Below are 22,194 nucleotides of genomic sequence, written 5' to 3' on the forward strand. Positions count from 1 at the left end.
TAGAACTCTATATGGAAGACTTCACACTGCTTATGAAATTTCTTTGCATCCTAAATCTCAGCTTCATGTCAATGAGCCATGAAATGGAACCTTGGAGAATTCCTGCCATATAATGGAACTTTCATTTCTTTTGTGAGGTACTCCTGATGTGTTTAATAGACTAGCTGCTTTGAATAAAGTATGCTGCTAAAATGCTACATCAAGGATTGAAATAGGGTAGAAAAAATGTGTATATATAAATAAGAGCTAAAAAGTGACCTGCAACAAATATTTTTTCTTACTATTATACTTGAACACAAATATATTTTGCTTCATAAACATGCAATTAAGAGATGAAGTAAGAGTAAATATGGCCTTACCCACATTTTTAGATACGGAGATGTTCCTATAAACATGTTTGCAAATATTTCCTTTTCTGATAAGCAGAAACCCTTCTGATAAGCAGAAAAGATTAATATCTTACCATATTAAAGTCGGAACACAGAAACCTGTAGTTACTGATGAAAAATCACAAAATTTGAGAATGTTTACTAAAATGTAGGTTATTTCCAAGTCCAATCTAAGAAGCAAAGTACAACACACACACAAAAATACTCATCTTAGTCATTTCTTAAATTTGAAGCCATAAAAGATAGAGGTAATTAAATAAATGCAAGCAAGAAACGGACTACAGATATGCACAATTCCATGTATGCGCCAAGTATGTGTGGTCACGCGTGGGAGGAATGAAAAGGTTGAGAATTGGTACGAGGAAGAAGAGCGTCAGTGAGCTTTAGGAAGACACTGGAATATAAAATGGAGTCATAATCTCTCCTCCAGCTTCATTTCCAAAGTCAAAACGTCACATGACTCACACAAACCTCAGTGTTTCCCCCAAATACAGTTGTTTGCCTAAAAAGTAACTCCCCACTCAGAATATTCAGTTTGTCTTAAATACTTGAACTTCCTTCCTTCCTATCCTGCTATCTTCTTGACCCCAAACTGGGCAGAATTACCTGATTCAAAACAATGGGTCTGGTATGTTCCAGAAAGAGGTTTCTAACTGTCCTACGTCTCCCTCTTCTGACTGATCACAGTATTTAAGGGGACCAGTACTAAAATAATGTTTTTCATCTTGCTTTTTACATTATAGGATGCTTTCCCCCCGGCCCCCACCATTAAGATCCTAAGGGAAAACCATACAAGTTTCACAAATAACCTTTAGCCAGAGATAACCGAGGCAGAGCAAAAGCTCTAACTTCATTACTCAGTAAAAAAGAGAAAATGAAGAGACTGTTAATGATTCAGAATAAAAGCCAAAAGTATAATAGGAAATAATTAGCATAGAAATCAGAAAATTAGACACAGCCAATTTAAAATATAATGTCTTTTACATGTCTTGGTATTTATTATCAGGAGAGAATTAATTTGACAGAACATGGTTTTCCTTTTCCAATCATCAGTCCTTTAAAGGATACTCAGTACCAGAATAATGTGGGACTCAGCCACGAACTGGGCCTGGCTGCTTCCATGAATGTAGCTCTAGAAAAACAAGACAAAGAAGCAAATGTTACAATCTGAGGAATTAGGGATTTTTTGGTACATTGTAGTTTTATACCATGAAGATAATGGAAAAGTCTATTAAATAAGCTCCATTTGGAGTTTTTTAAATGAAATAATTACTTGTTAACTAGAAATAATAGATGTAAATGTTAGGGGCTGATATTACTGTAAACTGTAGGCAGCAACTTAATATCAATGTGAACTTATATCTTGTTCAAAGGTTTAGCACAAACATACACACAATGTAATAGCAAAAGTTATAAATAAGAGCAAGTAAGTTTACCAAGTTTACTGAGTCTATTAAAATAAGTCAACAATAATCTATCAAATATTAAATCACTCTTTTCCACATTATCAAAATAAGGTAGCTTTATTAGTGCCCTCATTTCATTAGAACATTTTAATTGATTTTTAAAATATAAATATTAAAACTGTTTTAGCTCACTGAGAAATGTACAGTTTTTCATACTTAGTAAGAACTGTATTAGTTGATATCCAGTAGATTACAGAAAATCTGACAAAAATCATTTAAAGCATTATGCTTTACTGGAGACAGTATTTCTGGAAGCATGGAACAGAGTGTGGAATCTCAGAGGGAGGGTTGGGAAAAGGGTGTGGGTAGGTGGGCGGTAATCAACCAAAGACCATGTATGCATATATGCATAACCCATGGACCCAGACAATAGGGTGCTGAAGGCCTGGGGCGCGGGAGGGCAGGTGCAGCTGGAGAGGATCAATAGGGGACATGTGTAATACTTTCAACAATAAAGAATTATTTTTAAAAAGAGAGAAAAAGAAAAAAGTGAATAAAGCAGGCTATTTTAGGCTAAAAACAAAAAAGAGTTAGAAATTATTCCTTTTTGGCCTTAACCCTAAACACATCACCAAATGTGTCAGATATTCAATAGCCCCTCATTTATAAAATTAGGAACAAAATCAGATGATTCCTACTATCTCTTTGAGTATATAAAGTCTTTTAAAAAAAATCTGTCTTGGTATTTTCACATAAAGGCTGTTCTTTATACTTTATACTCTGATCTAAACTGTCTTTGCTTCCATCTAAAAATTCTCAATATTTCATAGTGCAACTGCCTCATCCAAAGGGTTATTTAGATGTATAAGCACAGCTTCAAGCAAACTGGCTAAAAGATAGCCGTTCCTGGGCATTCACATTATAACTTCTGAGGAATCCTACCATATGTGTTTTCTTCTGACTCTATCCATTTAAATGTCCCTATATGGAGATAAGCACAGTTTTGAAAGTCAAACTAGGTAGTTAATCATTTAAGACTTTTAACCTTAGTAATGAATGACAATAATGAACCAAAACAAATACTAGCTGTTTGACAGCAATTTATGTCTGGTTGGAAAATAAGACCCTCAATACTAAGGAACAAAGGTTTTATTCTAATTAATTGTAACAGCAAGAATAATAGTAAGTAGAATTGTACCAAATACTACTAATAGTAATATCTACCAGTTATCTAGCACTCATTTTATGTAAGACACTTAAAAGTTTTTCATGAACTATCTCATTTAATTCTACTAATCCTACAGGGTAGGCATTTTTATTATAGTCATGATATAGATAAGGTAACTGAGGTTTAAGAGAAACTTGCCCAGATTTTCATATCTCGTGTGTGTAAATGCTGGGATTTGAATGTAGGTCTCTGATTTCAGATTTTGAGCTCTTATTCATTATGCTACCTTGTTGTTTACTGGATGCTTCATATATATTATCCCATTTTATCTTCATAACTAGAGGCCCAGTGCATGAATTCATGCACCAGTGGGGTCCCTCGGTCTGGCCTGTGGGATCGGGCTGAAACCGGCTCTCTGACATCCCCTGAAAGGTCCCAGATTGCAAGAGGGCGCAGGCCAGGCTGAGGGACCCCACTGGTGCATGATTGGGGCCAGGGAGGGACATGGGAGGTTGGCCAGCTGGGGAAGGACCATGGGAGGGCTCCACGGCATGTCCGGCCCGTCTTGCTCAGTCCCAATCAGCCAGACTCTGGCAGGAAGCTAAACTACCAGTTGGAGAGCCTGCCCCCTGGTTGTCATGTCATGGCGACTGGTCGACCAGTTGACTGTCTGCTCCTTGGTGGTCAGTGCACTTCATAGAAAGTGGTTGATCAGCCTTAGCATATCATTAGCATAATACGCTTTGACTGGTTGAATGGCCGACCGGACACTTAGCATATTAGGCTTTTATTATATAGGATAACCATATAAAATAAGTATCATCAAGTCATCTTCCAAATAAAGAAACTTGGATTTAGAAAACTTAACTTGCTTAAGATTGCATGACTAGTAATTGGTAGAATTTGGACTGAAACATGTGTCTACTTCCAAAGTTCATATCTTTTCCACAAATTAATGATATCAAAAGACAAGAAGGCAATCAAATGAAACATTTTATAAAAGCTTTATCTGGCAATCACATAATTAAACAATGATCATTAAAGTCAACATTTGTATGACTTAAATATTTAAACATAACAACACTGGATATTAGACCTAGATTTATATAATGACTAGAAGGTAGTTTGCCTATATTAGAATCACAAATTTAGAGAAGCAAGAACTTGAGATATTTTCTAGGTGAGTGATTTCAAAACTTTTTTTAGTAATAGAATCTTCTCTGGTCAAAGTCATCAACAGACTTCCACTTCCAATTCTGACTGGACTTGAACTGTTAAGTCCACTGCATGAGGTCCCTCTACGTTTTTGTACTACTTCCTTCCCTTGACTTCTAAGATGCCACTCTAGATTCTCCTACTTTCCTGGCTCCTCTCCCTTAGGCACTTTGGCTGTTCCCTTTCATCATCCTCACAATAAATTCTGGAGTAACTCAGAGATGCAGAGACTTAAGCCTTCTCTATATTCAGCCTTCCCAGGTGTTCTCCTCCAGCCCCATGACTTTACTGATCCTTTCTACAGCAATGATTCCTCCATTTCTACCCCTAGACCAGTCCTTCAGCCTTGCATATGGAAGCTAAAATGGTCAAAACAAACTTTTGATATGTCCACCCCCCTTTCAATCCCAGAAATATCAACTTGCTTTTTCCAGTTATTTAGGCCCAAATTTTGAAATTGTTCTTGTCTGTTCTCTCCTCTCTCCCTTTACATATTTCCAATCGTTGAGAAAAAAATGTTAATTCTATGTTCAAAATCCATTCCAAATTCAGCCACCTGTTACACTTCCAGGGAGCACTGGCAGAGGAGCCACGGGTGACCAGCCTCACCATCTGGCCCGAGCAGTCAGTCATCTCTTCCCTACGTCACTGCAGTAGCCTCCTTTGTTCTACCTGCCTCTACCCTATAGTCTAATTGTTAGATTAATCCTGATAGAACTAATCATATTCTATTATTACTATCATTACCCTACTAGCACCCTTCAATTCTTTCTCAAATGTGTGAGAAAAATATATCATTAAATATATCTATATATATATTTGCTTCAAGACACAATACTAGAGAACTTACATATTTCTAACTAATTTAAAAATACAGTAGGTTAAAAAAGAATTCACGTTTTGTCCTTAAAGGCCTACTTCACTCTAACAAATCTATAACAATTGTGGCTTATTTCTTGGATACATGCGGCAGTACAGAGTAAAGGCTTGCACAGACTCCTGAGTTCACTACCTACTAGCTGTGTAATCAAGAACAAGTTCCTTAGCATCAATGATCTCATCCTTAATAGGAATAGGAAGATGTTCCTCAAAATATTATCCTAAAAATCAAGTAAGATGAAGTCATGTTAAGTAAGCAGCACAGTACCTGTTTGTTTGTTTTTCTATAGAGAGTAATGAAAAATAACCAAGGATAAATCATTTTAAAGTCTATTCCAAACAAGCTATTTCTATTTTCTAAACATTAGACGAGGATGCTTAAATGCCATTCAGAAATTCATTTTATTTTAACTGGTGAATATAGTGTGTTAAACTGGTATTTTTTAAAGATGATACTCAGGAACCTGTACTAACATTTGGCTGTTGTCCATCTTCTTCAGTTATCAAAATCACATTAAGACCAGATACTCAAAAGACTTCAGGATTTAATAAAGTAGAATTCATTTAATATATTTCTATCGGGCAATTATTATGTCTGATTTAGACAATGGAGATGCAGCATAACAAAAAACAGAAAACAAACAAAAAACTCAAAAATACTATATTCTAACAAGTATATACATCCAAACTGTGAGAACACATTTTGTCTATCAAAGTGAAACAAAGAGATTATTGGCACATACTAAAAGCCATGAGCAAATACAAGAATAAAAGGGCAATAAACATTCCAGAGGCCTTAAGTATGACCTTAGGAAGCTACCTTTCATTCAGGGGCCACCTACTGCAATGGCTTAATCTAATTAAGATTTAACCGAGGTCTACAATTTTAAGCTGCTCTTAAAATTTTGTATTTAACTGATGCATGCAGTTTGAAGTAATATGTAAAGCAATGAAATCCCTTTACGGCTTGAGCATGATGTCTATTTATATTCTTTCTCCCTCTGATTTTTTACTAATTCAGATAAGGGGGATATTGGTAAAATGGTAATTTAATCCTAAATAGATACATATTTAACTTGCTTTTATAACCACAGTGCATTTGCAGATCAGATGACTTGTCAAGAAAAAAATTTGCATGTCCTTTGATATTAGATACATATCTATTTTTCCATGGAGACAAATGGCTTGACAAACCATTAATATAAATGTTCTTTACTTGTTGTGTACACTGAATACTTCATAAAGCATATGGATCAGAATCAAATAAAAGAATGATTAACAAATACTTTATCAGAAAGTTCATTACCACAACTTACTTAAAAGCCAATTTTATACAGAAGAAATATTAGATGACTTGAAGTTTGCAGAGCATAATATAAATAATATATATGAAAAATACACTTAATTTCAAGTGACCTCCTTGAAAATAAATTAGTATATTTTGTTTACTACAATGGTCCTAATACCTTTCACATAACAGAAAAGGAAATGGAAATTAAGCAAAATGTAGTACATGTCAGAAGATAAAAGAAACCTCATTCCCTTTATTCCTCAATTCTTGGAAGGTAAAACCATTATGTTCTGCTTTTTCAATATTAAGTGTGTGGGCAGTGAGTCATCAGTGAGGAGTCCTTTTATGCACTGAATGTTCTAAAATAGGAATGGCCAGTGCTGCCCACCGGGCTGCTGCCTGGGAAGGCGGCTGCCGTGATGAAGAGCACACTGAGCTGGACAGGCAGGATCCTGGTTTCTAGTGCTGACGCTATGCATTCAATTTGAGATACTAGTCGTTAATCTTGGTCCGTTCAATCACTGGAGCCTATCTCCTAATGTATGAAATAAAAACACTGAGATTGATTTTACCAAGAAAACAGGGTCGTATAGCAGTTACTAAAATGGATTTTAATCACACTGTCTGAGTGGGCCTGCCTATTCTGGAACTGCTGCAGGTGTGACCTGGAACAAGATTGCTCTAAGCCTCAAACTGTTCAACCGAATAACGGAATAAACTAAATGTGAAAAGTGACTTAGATAATACACGTAAAAAATTTTCGTATCAGGCTGAAAACCCACAAGTAGTCAATGTTATTATTATTAGTCACTTGACTCATAGATAAGCATAATGTCCTCTGGTTTATGACTATCGTTAACCAAGAATCTTCTATATGCCTGGGTTAAATTATCCTGCCAGTGAATAATTGTTTTTAAAATTCTTATTCAAATCCCTGACATACCAAGCTAATATTAACATTACCATCTATGGAGCAAAAGCAAGATATAAACAACCAACCCATTTGATAAACCTTAATAAAGACTGTTGTAGTTAAAGGGGCTTTCAAGTAAAATCAAATAGTACCATAAGCAGAGTACATATTGTTCAGTGAGATAGATATATATATATATGCCAGGAAATAACTCTTTTGAAGACAATGATATTATAGGACTCAAATTAGTTCTTATTTCTTCCTTATTCACTGACAAAATATATATTGGCATCTATTTGCTTTGGTATAAGTTTCTTAAATAAATAAAAAGTGTGCTTACGCCAATCCTAGAGAGATGTAAGTGATCTTGATCATTTTAAAAGCTGTAAAATATTTTAAAATTATTTCTGACACCAAGAAAATGGCAAACGAATAAAACAAGGATTAGATATTGTGGGTGTTACATAAATGACAATTTGTCTTAGTCCAAGATCAAACCCACTGTCCAGGAAAGGATTCATTTGAATTGTGTTTTTAATAAAGACCCAACTGATTGGTTCCATCTTAAGCAGTATTAAAGCATCATACAGTGGGAAGATCCTAGGATGCCTTTAAGTATTTCTATTAATTTTAACACTAAATAAAACAGCATATCTCAACAGTTCAAATGAATCCTTTCCTGGGCAGTAGTATTCCCAGAAAGAAACTTAAAAGGAGAGAATAGAGATGATTTTATGTTAGTGTTCTGGGTACCTTAGTGCAGAAAGCAGACTTGGAACTAAAGTGTCATTATTCCATTTTTTCCTCCCATTCCACCCAGTAATCCCACTTCTAGGAATATATCCCAAGAAACCAGAAACACCAATCAGAAAGGGTTTATGCACCTCTATGTTCATAGCAGCACAATTTACCACAGCTAAGATTTGGAAATAGCCTAAGTGTCCACCAGCAGATGAGTGGATTAAAAAACTGTGGTACATCTACACAATGGAATACTATACTGCTATAAAAAAAGGACCTCTTACCATCTGAACAGGATGGATGGACCTACAGACCATTAGGCTAAGCAAAATAAGCCAGTGAGAGAAAGATAAATATCACATGATCTCACTCATTTGTGGAATATAATGAACAACATATACTGATGAACAAAAATAGATTCAGAGACAAAGAAACACTGAATAGACCATCCAACCTCAGAGGGAAGGCAGGTGGGGTGGTGGTAAGAGATCAACCAAGGGACTTCTATGCATGCATATTAGCATAACCAATGGACACAGACACTGGGGCAGTGGGGGCTTGTCCTGGGGAGCGGGAGTGGCGGGGGGGGGGTATCAATTGGGGGAAAAAGGAGACATATGTAATACTTTAAACAATAAAGAAACAAAACTAGAATAAACATATTTCAGAGCCAAGTGAAAGTGCTCCAAAGAATCAAAGCTGGATTAGATTTAAGCCAAAACTAAAGTAGTATAGATTGTAACTCCAACTATGAAATACGTGTGTGTGTGTGTGTGTATGTGTATATGTATATACACATATATGTATGTACACATGTAGATACATACACACACACACACACACACACACACACATATATATATATATATATATATATATATATATATATATATATACACACACTGATAAAACAAACCAAAAAAAAGAGTGGAGAAGGCTTCTGTTGAGCTGATGGCAAAAGGAGGTATCCTGGGTCACGCTGCTCCTGAACAAAACAAGTGGAAATACCAAGGTACTTGTCACTCTGACATTCTAATAAAAGATTCCTCTATTTCTTGTTAGTCATACATTTCCAGCCCTTTCCTTACGGGTCTTTTCATTCATCAACCTGCATCAACTCCTCAGAGTCGGCACTATTCCTTGCTAGGCCTCTACACCAGTGGCAGAAGTGACAAGATATCAGACAACAGCTGGGCCAGGCCTTCTGGGTTTGCCTGAAAGAAGAGATATGAATAGGTATTACCTACATCTACGTGGCAAAGACTGCCACTATGTTTGATTTCCCAGAGGCTATATGTACCTCATGCTTGAAGTTCCTAAGTACTTCATTAAATATTTGGCTTTGACAAGAAAATGATTACACATGACACAGGTCTTCGTGAAAACACTGATATATCGGATCGCTTGCCACTCAGGATATTTTGTCTGTCAGCTGTCAGCAATAAGACCCTGAAATGTGGAGTGACCCTGCACTAAGGTACCCAGAACACTAAAATACCTACCCCAGACATACTCTTCAATTTGACTTATCCCACTTGAGCATTAAAAGGTTGACCACTCAAAAATGGGGTGTTTGTTTAAAAAACAACAACAGATTCTTAGACTCCATCTTTGGAGATTCTCATACAATAGGTCTGTGGCAGGACCAGAAATTTACCCTGTTTAGAGCTGAAAGCCATTTCTATCTACCTACATTTTACAAGCGGCTGTATGGGGAGAGGGAATGTGTAATTCTTTAACAGCTGTCAGAAAGGCTACATATCCAGAGAAAAATATATTTCTAGTAAGAAGTGTTTTTAACAATAAAAGAATTGTTCCATATTCAGAGAAAGCATCTTACTAGCAAACCTTAAAAAAAAAAAAAAAAAACCGACGACTTCCTATTCCAAGTGTAGTAGCTTAGAGCTCCATGGCTGCAGGCCTATGAAGAGCTCTGCCTGCAAATTAGGCTCAAACAACAGAAGAAAGTACAAGATGCTATCAGCAGGGACAGCAGCTGGCATCACAGCATATGTTTGAGAACTCCAAGTTCAACCCTCCTGTCCAGTAAGGGGCGGTTCTGTAGAATACTGCAAGACCCATGGTGAAGTTACAGAGGCAGACGCTGAGCTATTGGAAATGCGAGACCCAAACGGCTGGTAGCCCCTGACCAGGGACATGGAGCCGTGGGCAGTGTTTGGACAGCGTGGCTCCAGCCGAGGTAGGTATGCTCGGTCTTATTCAAGCCCTTCTCCCCAAAGTGTTGTCAGTCCTGATCATAAAGGAGAGAGATCTATCCCATGAGCTTTACCTGAGTTACAGTGGCTGTAGACTGGTGGTCCATGTACTTTAAGGCGGGGGGGTGGGGGGAGAGTAACAACAAAATAGACATCAAAACCTCCCATCAGTACTAGAGAAATCTTAAGCAGAATTGGCTGAAATAGTTCAATATAGTTGTCCCACCTAAAAGCCCAGTGAGAACAGAGTGCGGGCTGGACCACTTGTAGGGTACCAGACAACAGCCTCAAGGCCCAGACACTAGTCACAGACACCATTTGAAGAAGCACAAAAGTGATAATATGGCGAATGAGAGAGCTTCTCGTGCCGACTGCACCTTCAAAATGCTAAGAGAATAAAAATATGACAACATAATTAGACTAAGTTTCTTCCAAGTCTACAGCAAACATTTAAAAGGCCCCATGCTTCTTCACCTTCGAGGTAATTTAGTAATATTTTGTTGACAACAGATTTCTAGACTTATCGATTTTGTTTTATTCAGTAACAAAAGAAAACTTGAAACGTGTTGTATAATTGCTCTCAACAGAATTTTCTTTTGTAACTAAAGTAATAATATCAAAATGAAAAGCTGTTTGTTATATTCTACAACATTTTTAACATCCAACTGAATAGGTTTTAATGTGAGAGATACTGAATATGTAAATCTATAATGCTTTAAAGCTTTGCTAACTGTCACATCAGGTATATATAAAAAGGATAATATAATCAAAATGTATGAGGGTTTTTTTCCCCTCTTTTAATTTCCAGAAAGAAAAAAAAAATCAAGGAAGATTCATATTCTGTCATTATTATAAATGTAAATCCAAAATGCAAGAACAATTACAACAAAAAACTAATGCAGCATAAAAGTTATATCATTCTGTTACAAATAAAATCACTCATTTCATATCACCCAATTTTTGCATCTATGACTTGTCTAGAAATAAATTAGGAACATAATTTCTTTGTGCCCTAATCCAGCTTTGCCAATATTTGAATTATTTCCCCTGGAAAGCCATTTACCTCTGTAATTCATGTGCCTGGTACAGATAGTTTTTGTTATTTATAGGACTATTAGGTGATAAAAAGATCTTATCAAGCAAACTCTATGAAATGCATCGACACTAAAAATAAACAAGAACCACTCTGTTTCTTTCAAAGCTTAGTCTCTAACATTTTTCTTCCTTTTTTGTTATAGCTATAAAAATGGAAGTTCACATTGCCAATTCTCAGTAAATGCTTTGGTAATTCTGTATATGTAGGCATATTCACATAGATGACAAATACCCTAGGTGGCCAGGCCATTAATTCTTCATAATAAACCTTTTAGCATATGCTAGATCATCTTCTGATCATTATTTGTACTTTGTACTTATTCAAATCATTGACATCGATTGCAAGTTGAGCACAATATTGCTGAGTCTGAGTCCCATTGCACCACACTGGACTGTCTGCTACAACAGTGTTTCCAGTCCAGTTCTTCAGAAGCTTTAGTTTACATCCTTAACACTTCTCTTATATTGTGCTAAAAATGACACCTTCTCTAAAGTTCACCTAATGCCACTGCTTTGCAAGCCCAGAATCATGCACTTCCCCGCATGTCCAGACCACTGCATCCTGCAGAGCAGTGTGGAAAATCACTGCCTCTAAGTCTCTGACATCTGATCAGAGGCTTCATCCTGACATCCAATGTGAAATGTAGTGCAATGGCACGATAAATGAAACCTGTCCCAGAAATAAAAATGACACTGATCAGGATTCAGATATTAGACCCATATAGCACAGCTGACAGTACCATGGCTTTGCAGGCCTTGAGAATGGGTTTAACTAATGATGGATGTTACTGGTTGAACCTGCTAATCTTCCAAATATGACATCAAGTTCTTGGGGTAATTTTCTACTTCTTTCAGCTTACTATTTCAAGGCTACAAATGAACAACATTCATCATTATATTTCATCAGTATACCACCCATGTGAATCCAGGTATATGGGAACTATTTTATATGTAATAGGCTGATACACAACTTCTGGTTCTACTATAACAGCTTTATAACCCAAACACAGCTGTCATCTTCAACAAAAGCACGGCGCTCTAATGGTTGAGGACTCTGGCTCCAAGCCAGGCCTCCAGGGTTGAATTCTAGCTGTGTGGAAGTGGGCACATCACTTAACCAACTGATGGCTCAGTTTCCTCATCTGTGAGATCAGGCTGTTATAACAATACAATGCTTTTAGAAAGGCATGCCATGAAGTAAGCCTACAGTAAGTGTTAGCTTTATTGGTATTCTTATATTTATTTCTTCCACAAATATTCATTGAACATCTAATGTGAGAGGTTACCTTTATAGATCCTTGAAATAAAAGTGAACAAAGCAAATATTTCTGGCTTTGTGTGTGTGGGGGTGTGGGTGTGTGTGTGTGTGTGGAGTGAGGGCAGAGAGAAAAAAATAAATAATGAATATATGGATATATAATATATATATATAATATATATGTGTGTATATATATTATATATATATATATGTATAATGTAAAATAAATTGTACACTAAGGACATTAGGTAGACACACTGATTTTTTGGGGAGTACAGACAAGGCAGTGGGAATAAGGACCAACACAAAGTCCTTAAGGTAGAAATGTGTTCAGCAAACAGTAAGTCTTCATCAATGTGTTGGTGAAGACTTAGATTTCACTGAGTCACATGAGAAACCATAATAGGAAGGTTCTGAGCAGAAGAGTAGCGTGATCTATGTTGAGAGTAGGTTATGGTGGAGCAAGGATAGAAGCAAAAAGAGGTTACTACAATAATCCAGACAGACGGTGTTGGTAGTTTGAAGTACGTTCATGGCAGGTGGCAAGAAGTTATTGAATCCTGGATATATTGTGAAGGAAGAACAGTATTTTTCGTTTCCTGTGTGTTTTATGCAAAAGGACATTAACTTTATAGGTAACAGAATTTGTAGTAAAAATTTAGGTAAGGTCCAAATTCATAGTAAATATATATTGCAGTATTTATACTACTACAAATCTAGAACACTTACATTCAATTGGGGATACATGAGTTTAAGTAAAATCTGCATAATCAGTTACATTTAGGTTTATTAAAGAAAAGAGGTCACCATAAAGTAGCATATACTTTAATTATAAAGAAAATATCTTACCTCATTTGTCTGTGAAAGTTCTATTATTTCTGTACATTTTCTCCTTTGGAAGATTCATACTTTTATAGTCAACAGCTCTTCTGTAGCAAAGACCTATTCCCAACCAGGGGCATGTTTTCACATCTTATAGGGTAACTACTACTTGCATATTTCTACTGAAATATCCTACATGAATGGCAATAACACTATAAAATCAAATTCTTTTAAATGTCAATATTCTCCATAACAACTAACTTATTTTTGTCGGACTTCCATGCTACTGTCAATAACACAACCGTTCTTCTAATGATCTAAGTTTCCACTTGGAAATCCCTGCCTATTCTAGCTAAATCTTCTAAAAGCTCTTGTCAGTCTGCTGCTCACAAACCTTTGAAAATTTAAAATTGCCTCTAGGCCAGTCAAATCCCTTGGCAATATAAGTCAAATGCCTTTGAATCAATCAGTCCAACAACCAATAAATAAATCCAACAAATATCTATTTGGTACTTAAGAATAGGAGATACTGCACTCCATACAATGAGAAAAACAGGTAAATATAAAACATGGTGTTTCTTCTCAATAAGAAACAGCCTATGTGCATGAAAAGCTATCTAATCACAAAGGCCAAGTACAAGGAGGCCGCTATGGTGAATGCTCCAGATTTCCTAGACCAAGATTTGAGTCTGTGCTGGAGTTGCCTCCTTTGTAAAATACTACTACAATCCTTTTTACTGAGAAGTGCTATAGAATTAAACATCATAATTAATAGGTACTAAATTGCATGATATTTAATAAAGGCTATAATGTTGGCTATGAATTTAGCTATGTGTTCAAGGGAAATATAAAAGGTGAAGTTACTGTAGGTTGAAATAGAAGGAAGAGTCTCCAAAGATGGTTCCTTGTAAATAGGATACTTCAATGGATTTTGTAGTGCCCTGCTGTTGTACTTGAGCCTTGGTTGTTTTGGGCATGTCAGTGGGCGGAACTGACATCAGGCTGGCTGGCTGTGAGGGATGGGTGTGTCTATAGGGGAAGGCTGTTAGTGGGGCTAACCCCTCTGGAGTTACTTTAGCAGGGCTCTGGTGGAGTTCACCCTCCGGGTGTATTATTTGTGGAGTGGGTGAGTGGTGCTCTGGTCTGAAGCCAGCCACCAAGTATGTTGGTTCTGGAGACTGAGGAAGGGTTCCAGTGCAGGCTGTCCATTGTGCCAGCTTGGAGGCCACCTACTGGGAACTACCAAGTGATGCGCTGCTGGTTGCCACTTGTGCTGGCCTTGGAGGTGCTCGGGAGAGACCATGCTCTCACTAGTGTCGGACTTGATACCCGCCAGCTGCGAGTTTGACATGCTTGCTTTAGTGGGACCCACATCGTTAACTGAGGCCAACTGCTTCTTGAGCTGTGTTTATGATTGTTTATTTGTAGTTATGTTCAGGCTAACACTGGTCACAGCTTAGGTCAGGTCAGATGGCCACCTGATGGGAACTACAATGTGAACCGAGACTGGTTGCCCCTCGTGCTGGGCTTAGGGCCACTTAGCAAGATGTACAGTGCCCACTGAAGCAAACCCCTGATAGTCTGAGGTTTCTGGACCTATATAAGGTATTGTAGAAAAGTCCACAGCGTGAGCTGAGGCAGGAGGGGTCCTGGAAAACGCTCAGGCCAGGCCTGCTTGTTGGGTGAGGTGGATTCTCAGGGAATTAGCAGGGTTGGGTGAACACTGTTAGCTGGGTTAATGATTTGATGCCCATCTGCAGCTGAGGGCTGGGTGAGATAAGGGCTCAACAAAAAAGCAATGGTGCCTATCCCTGGAGAGAGCCATCCGACCCCTGCTCCTCCAGCTTTCACCCTGATGCCAGTAAATTCAGTTCCTTGCTGTGCGTCCCTGGTGATCTTAAGCTGCTGCTCCCCCCCTGGAGCCCAGAGTGAGTGAGTGAGTATGTGAACGAGTCCGGCTCGGCTCCTCAAGAGAAATGCTTGGGAATCCAGTAGTTCTTGTCCCACTTGGACGCAATTTCTGCTGGTTTTCACAGCCTGTAGTTATGGGGACTCCTCTTCCCAGCACTAGTACCTGGGGATGGGGTTAGGACTCCTGGCTCCTTAGGTGAGACCCCCATTACCCAGATAGCTTTCCAGATTCTTAATTGCCACACGTGGGTGTGGGGCCAGCCTCTTTCCATCCGTGCCCCTCCTACCAGTCTCGTGGCGTTTTTTATCTCTTCAGCTAGACTCCATGATAGTTGTTCCATAATTCGGTTGAAATTTTGATGTGGTTGTGGGAGGAGGCAAGCACAGCATTTACTTACTCTACTATCTTTACTGGAAGTCTGCATAATTATTATTTAATTATCAAGTTATGAAATATTTATCTTTGTATTAGTATCTATCTTGTATTACAGACCACATTTTAATATAAGCTGGCTAAACTATAAAAACACTGATAATAGTGTTATCTTTTTCTACTCTTGCAAACATAATTTTAGGATAAAGGTTTCTTCTATTGACATTTCAAATGCTTTTTAAGTATTCACATTATGACTTTGACATCTGTTTGATAAGTGCAAATCATAAGGAAAGTTTGAACTGAAGGGTACTTTCTTAATTAGCTTAAGAATTACTATTTTAATGCCTAATTGAATGACTTTGTTAGATTATACATTATAGAAAATCTTTGTTCTATTTCCTGGGAAAGCACCTCAAATAGAATATTGTTAAGAGAGATAATATTTTCTTCTTTTCATTGCTTCCTATTGGTAAAAATAAATACAAAGAGCCCTGGCCAGTGTGGCTCAGTAGGGTGGACACTGTCCCATGCACCAGGAGGTTGCTGATTCGATTCCCAGTCAAGAGCACATGCCCTGGTTGTGGGCTCGATCCCGGGTAGGTGGTGGGCAGGAGGCAGCCAATCTATGTTGTGCTCTCACATCAATGTTTCTCTCTCTTAAAAATCAATAAACTATTTTAAAATAAATACAAAGAATAGTTCTAGGCTCTAAAATGAAAATAAGCACCAGATACATAAAGAGAGCATAAATATATGCCTTAATAGCCATTCATTATTCAAAGGAGCACTATGCTAGATCGGAGTACTGAGACAATAAAAGGTACAGTGACTGTCTCTAGATTACAGTCTAGTTCAATTACGTACAAAACGAAACTGTTTCTCTTAGACTCTGTTGAAATCTGAGAGAGATTCAACCAGGTACAATATGAGTATCTTAAAAAAACTGTATTTAACTAGCATCTAAATATCTGAATTTACAACATATAAGAAAACAAGTAGTGGAAAATGGATGCCTTGAATTTGATCTCTGTTGAGTCACAGCACAAAGATTCAAGCTTTATGAGCAGGAAGGGGAATACGGAATTTTACCTGATTATAAATAAGGCTTTGAGCGTGAGGCAATAGATGAAGCCATAAAAAAATTCTGTGTCTAAGAAATGTGCTAACGGAACAGCCCCACCTGCCATCCCCACTGGCGGGAGAGTACTAAGGAGATGCAGGAGGGCCGCCTTCTCATCCATAACATAGTCACCTCAGGGACAGAATGCAGTCTGCTGGGAAAGTTTTATCACAACAAGCTGTCAATACGTAAGCAAGAGTCATTTTAAAAGTAGTTTGGTAGCTCTATCCTATTATAAAACTTGGTTACATAAAGATTTTATTCAGTGTGTATGTTAATTAACACATACGGCATTATTGTTAGGTAATCAAATCCTATTTAGCAAACATTATGTTCATCCGGATTTCTAAAAGTGGGGAGTCAACAGGCAAGAATCTCAGCAGGTCTTCCCTGGCCCAGGGTCTAAATTAAACAGTAACAAGATGGCCTCTGTGCGGCCTCCTTTGCGTAGCTGTTTCAGCTTCTAGAAAGGCCTTGTAGAGCCAAGTGTCCTGACCTCTCCCTGCCTACGTGCTAACTACCCAAGGACACGGGCTTATTTCAGAAAATAGGAAATCCAAAAGCTCTCTGTTATCTGAGCTTCCGCCGGCAATATTTTTCTAATCTTGTTTTGGAAACCACTAACTCTTTGAGGAGGGATTACTTCAGAAATACCACTAGCTTTTCTGTGTTAACTTGAAGTGTGGTTTTTATTTGTGGGAACACATGACAAATACTCTCTTCCCCCATTCACTTTCAGACAGGACAGCTATGAAGCAGAGAGCAGGTGTTCATTTCTAAGCTACAACAGAATGACAATTCTTGGACAATACAGTTCCAAGACATTTGCACATAATTCTGGTGGTTTTAACTCCCCTCTGTGGACCACAGTTGTCTGTCATTTTCAAGTGTGTCTAGTAATGCTGAAATCAAATGAACCTCAGGTTTAACAGTCTGATGTAGCTACTGGAAAAGCTAAGAGAAAGTTAGCTTTGTGTTAGTTATTTATTTGTTTATTTGAGCAATATAAATTACGTAGAAATAAAGGTCATATTTCTGCCCCTCCCTGTTCAGAACACATCTGGAGGGCAGTATGCAAACTTGAGCAAGAGCAGTTACACCGGGGGATGCTGACTCACTGCAGAGCAGGACAGAGAACAGTGACCAGGCTGGGGGAGTTACAGATCTGCCTGTGACAGCAGGTGAAGGAACTGGAAATAGGTTACCTAGAAAAGAGTCCAGAATGATAACCCGCCTCAAATGTTTGTGCAGCTGACCTGTGGATCTTAGAAGGCATCACTCTAGGAGGCTGGGGGGAGGGGGAGATTACTAGCATTATGCATTTCCAAGGAGCAGTTTTCAACTCAATACAAGAAACATCTTCCCTATAAATAAAGCTAAAACTAGCTGGCTCATTAGGAAAAACAGTTCTCATCTAAATTGTTTAATAAGAGGCTCAACAACTATTATTTACTGTAGATGTTGTAAAAGGGTTTCTAACTCAACTAGAGGATTCTGGCTTTGATAACTTCTAGAGCAGGGGTGGGCAAATTTTTTGACTCGAGGGCCACAATGGGTTCTTAAACTGGACCGGAGGGCCGGAACAAAAGCATGGATGGAGTGTTTGTGTGAACTAATATAAATTCAAAGTAAACATCATTACATAAAAGGGTACGGTCTTTTTTTTTAGTTTTATTCATTTCAAACGGGCCGGATCCGGCTCGCGGGCCGTAGTTTGCCCACGGCTGTTCTAGAGTCTCCTCCAACTAGAAGATCTATGAAAAGTCTCTAAAGAATAAATGCCAAAGTTCAAAAATGAGCCCCATCCGGACCTGAAAACAGAACCTCTTTTTTTTCACTCCACACACAGTGTTGTTTCCTTATATAATGGCTCTTTCATTCTCACCCCATTGCTATTACCTGGGTCGCAGCCTTAACAACTTGAAATTCATCAACAACCTTTTAACTTATCTCTGAGAACTGAGACCATCTGTGTCAACATGACTTAATAGTTTCTTCAAAGAAATCTTCGCTTGGTAAAGATAAGATTGTAAAGCAAAAAAATAAAATAACCTTACTGTTTGCTTCCAGAAATTCTTACAGATCAATTTATCAGAGACAGTCCACACACCTGCAACAAACAGCTTACTTTAAGATTCTTGCCTCACCATGTCCAGGAATCCTAAGCTATTCTGATAAATATATCTAACTGCCTGTCTTGAAAAGCCCACCTTTAAACCATTTAAGTCCAGATCCCAAGAGCCTATAAATACCCACCTCCTTCTTTTTCCTACTTCTGAGAAACTGCAAAGCCTTTCCTCCTGCAGTGAATTCTAGTGCATTTAGCTTTGCTTGACTAACAGGTTTGTCTGGTGACACGGGAGGTTCAGCATCTCCACGCACCAACGTCTACACTGAACCACTGTCTACCCCCTCTACCCCCCAAACACCTACTTACCTACTGCAACATTAACTTCCTTCCTAAAACATTACTTGTAATATACTGTTCTCTGGCTTAAAATTTTCAGTAGTAAAACATATATTCACATTTTACAAATCATCTTCAATCTCAAAAACACTGTTAGGTAAAGGTATCCAGACACATACTATCATTCCCTTTTCAAACACAGGAAAATTAACCTATGATGACAGAAATCTAGTGGCTACCTTGATGGAGAGGAATGTAAATGGAAAAGGGCCTAAAGAAACCCCCAGGGGGATACAAATATTACACTGTTTGTACATTTTACTTCCAGAAAAATTTTCAATTTAAATTTTTTACTGTTGACACTATTGTAGATGTCTCTCATCACCCCCCCTTTGCCCATGTCCACCCAGCCCCTGCCCCCGCCTTGGTTAAAAGTCAATTTAAGACTTCTGACTCTGAACAGATGTTAAGCACTGCCCAAACCCTGGATGTTACACATAAAACAAACATGAGATTCTGTAAGGTAGAGAGAAAGCACACAGGTCGGGCATCTTAGGAACCAAGGAACAATGATTCTCTGCATTTTTTTTGCACTTCATATGTCCTGGACTGGATGATATTGGAGAAGCCAGTATGCCACAAACATCAATAGGAACAGATTTTTAAAAAACTCCAAGAAAGGCCTGCTCTTTCTGGCCAAAGGACCATTACAAGGGGAAAAACAAAAACAAAAACAAAACACTTTTAGGCAAACATTCTCTCAGGTCACTCTTTTCCATATGATCCCACAATTTCCTACTCATATGATTGAGAGAAAATTTCCAAAAGGGCTTCAAGGCCCTTCATAATCCAGCACCAAGTTTTCTTCATGGCCTCAATTCAACACCCACAGGCATGAGTCACGTTAAATGACTTTCTGTCCAACCTGTCCTCTCTATCTTGAATATATTTTCCACTTGTCCTTTAAGTGGTAGACTATTAGTTTTCCTACAAGTTCACCCTGAGAAAAACAGTCTTTCAATCCTCCTTACTCTGTGCTCACATACTTGTGTTTTTTATCATGATTACAGCTCTTGTTATGCTGATAAGAAGTGAACTGTATATTTATATCTCTACTAAAGTATGAAATTCATGGATGCAAGAATTAAGCCCAGAATATTGGCACAATGCCAGCACAACACAGAGTGAAAGGTGCACAGCCGTTATTCACTGAATTGAACAGAACTGATTTGAAATGTAAATACTGCTGGTGGCGCAGCATGATGAACTTCATTTTTTCTGAGTCGGTGCCTCTGGTTTCCTATACAGATTATTTGGATTTGGATAACTGTATCTCATCAGTGAGGCTGACTGCTGTTTAGGACAGGTATACGCAATCTCTACAACTAATAATAGCTTACATTCAAATATATGCCGTAAGTAGATTGCAATGTTAGAATATCCTTAATGTTGACCCTAATCCTGCTTATAAAGAATGAGCTAGCAAGATGTTTTATATGGGTTTTTGTTGTTTAACTTTTTTTTAACACAGAATATCTTTCCATTTATTTACATCTTTCACAATTTTTTTTATCAGTGTTTACAATTTTTAGTTACAGGTCTTTCACCTTCTTGGTGAAAGTCAAAATTTAGAGATCTGTGGATGGGAAAGTTAAAAAATATAGCTGCCCGAATACCATGTTTTACAAAGAACTGTGGGTGGGATTGCTAGCACAATGGGCTGATTGGAATCAAGTAGGTACAAAGTTTTCTGCGAATTTTATTGGCATTAATAATCACCACTCTGGACTGAAAAAGACTGCCACTGATCTAGGCTTAAATCAATCCTTGAACTGTCAATCATCTGCAGACAGAAAGTGGACGTAGGAAGCTGCTCAGGCCTGAAAGACAGCATACACTTCTACACCAATTTTTCAGATGTGCTCACAAGGAATCACGAGAAAATGAAGAATCTCCCAGAGGGCCACAGAGAACTATGGACAAGGGAGCTACTGTCAGGTAGCAGAACCAGGCCTTTGCGAGTCACGCTCTCCAACACTAAGGGAGACTGCATTCACAATGTGGGCTCTATGGATCAGTCCACCGTCGGCTGCATGTCTTTCATTATCCCCTGGCTTCTATGACATTTGTTGTAAGGACAGCCATTTGGTCAAAAATATTTTAAAGTTCTATTACAACTCTAAGTGCTTTTTACTTAACATTAAATTAGCTTCTTCCAGAGCCTTCGTTATGACCTAATAGAAAGGCTGTTCTCTTTGTGACCTGCACTAACTCTAATAAACCACAAAGTATTTCAGTGGCTTGTCCCTCTTGTCCAAACTCTTATGGGAGGAAAAATGGCATGCACTATCAAGATCTAAAATTCATTAGGAAATCCAACCATAATTAACAAAGCAGTAAACTTCATTCTGCATTTAGGCTGTTTTCTGGAGCAAGTAGCACTTTTTAATAAAGTGTTTGTGTATTTTTCCAGCTTTATTGAGATATGATTGATATATAACATTGTATAAGTTTAATATGTACAACCTATTGATTTGATAAACATATATTGAAAACTGATTAACACTATAGTCCAGTGTTAATTACCACCATCCAGTCACATAATTACCAGTTCTTTTTTTGCAGTAAGTACATTTAAGATCTACTCTTATAAACTTTCCAGCATATAACTTATAAATCTTATATCTGGAAGTCATTACCTTTTGACCAATATCTTCCCATTTTCCCTACCTACAACCTCTGATAACCATCACTCTACTCTGTTTCTGTAAGTTTGTTCCTTTTTAATCCGACATATATGTTGTAGCATACTATCACAATCTATTTGTCCTTATCTGTCTGGCTTACTTAACTAAGCACAATGCCCTCAAGGTTCATTTAAGTTTCCAAAATGGCAGGATTTCTTTCTTTCCATGGATTAGCAATACTGATATATATATATCTATATATAAAACCACTTATTCATTGAGAGGCAGGAGTTTGTTTCT

The 22,194-nt window shown here is 37.8% G+C and overlaps 1 protein-coding gene across 1 annotated transcript in view; it reads right to left on the minus strand.

The window, feature by feature from the left end:
* The window catches only part of TUSC3 (tumor suppressor candidate 3), a 112,648-nt gene that overhangs the window by 14,375 nt on the left and 76,079 nt on the right, over positions 1–22,194 (minus strand). The window contains exon 7 of the mRNA XM_081084238.1: positions 1,458–1,521. Within this exon, the coding sequence (XP_080940364.1) occupies positions 1,458–1,521 (64 nt within the window). The remainder of the gene's footprint in view (positions 1–1,457; positions 1,522–22,194) is intronic.

This window comes from Myotis nattereri (genome assembly GCF_964212035.1).
Source record: "Myotis nattereri genome assembly, chromosome: 2".
In the NCBI taxonomy this organism is placed as follows: Eukaryota; Metazoa; Chordata; class Mammalia; order Chiroptera; family Vespertilionidae; genus Myotis; species Myotis nattereri.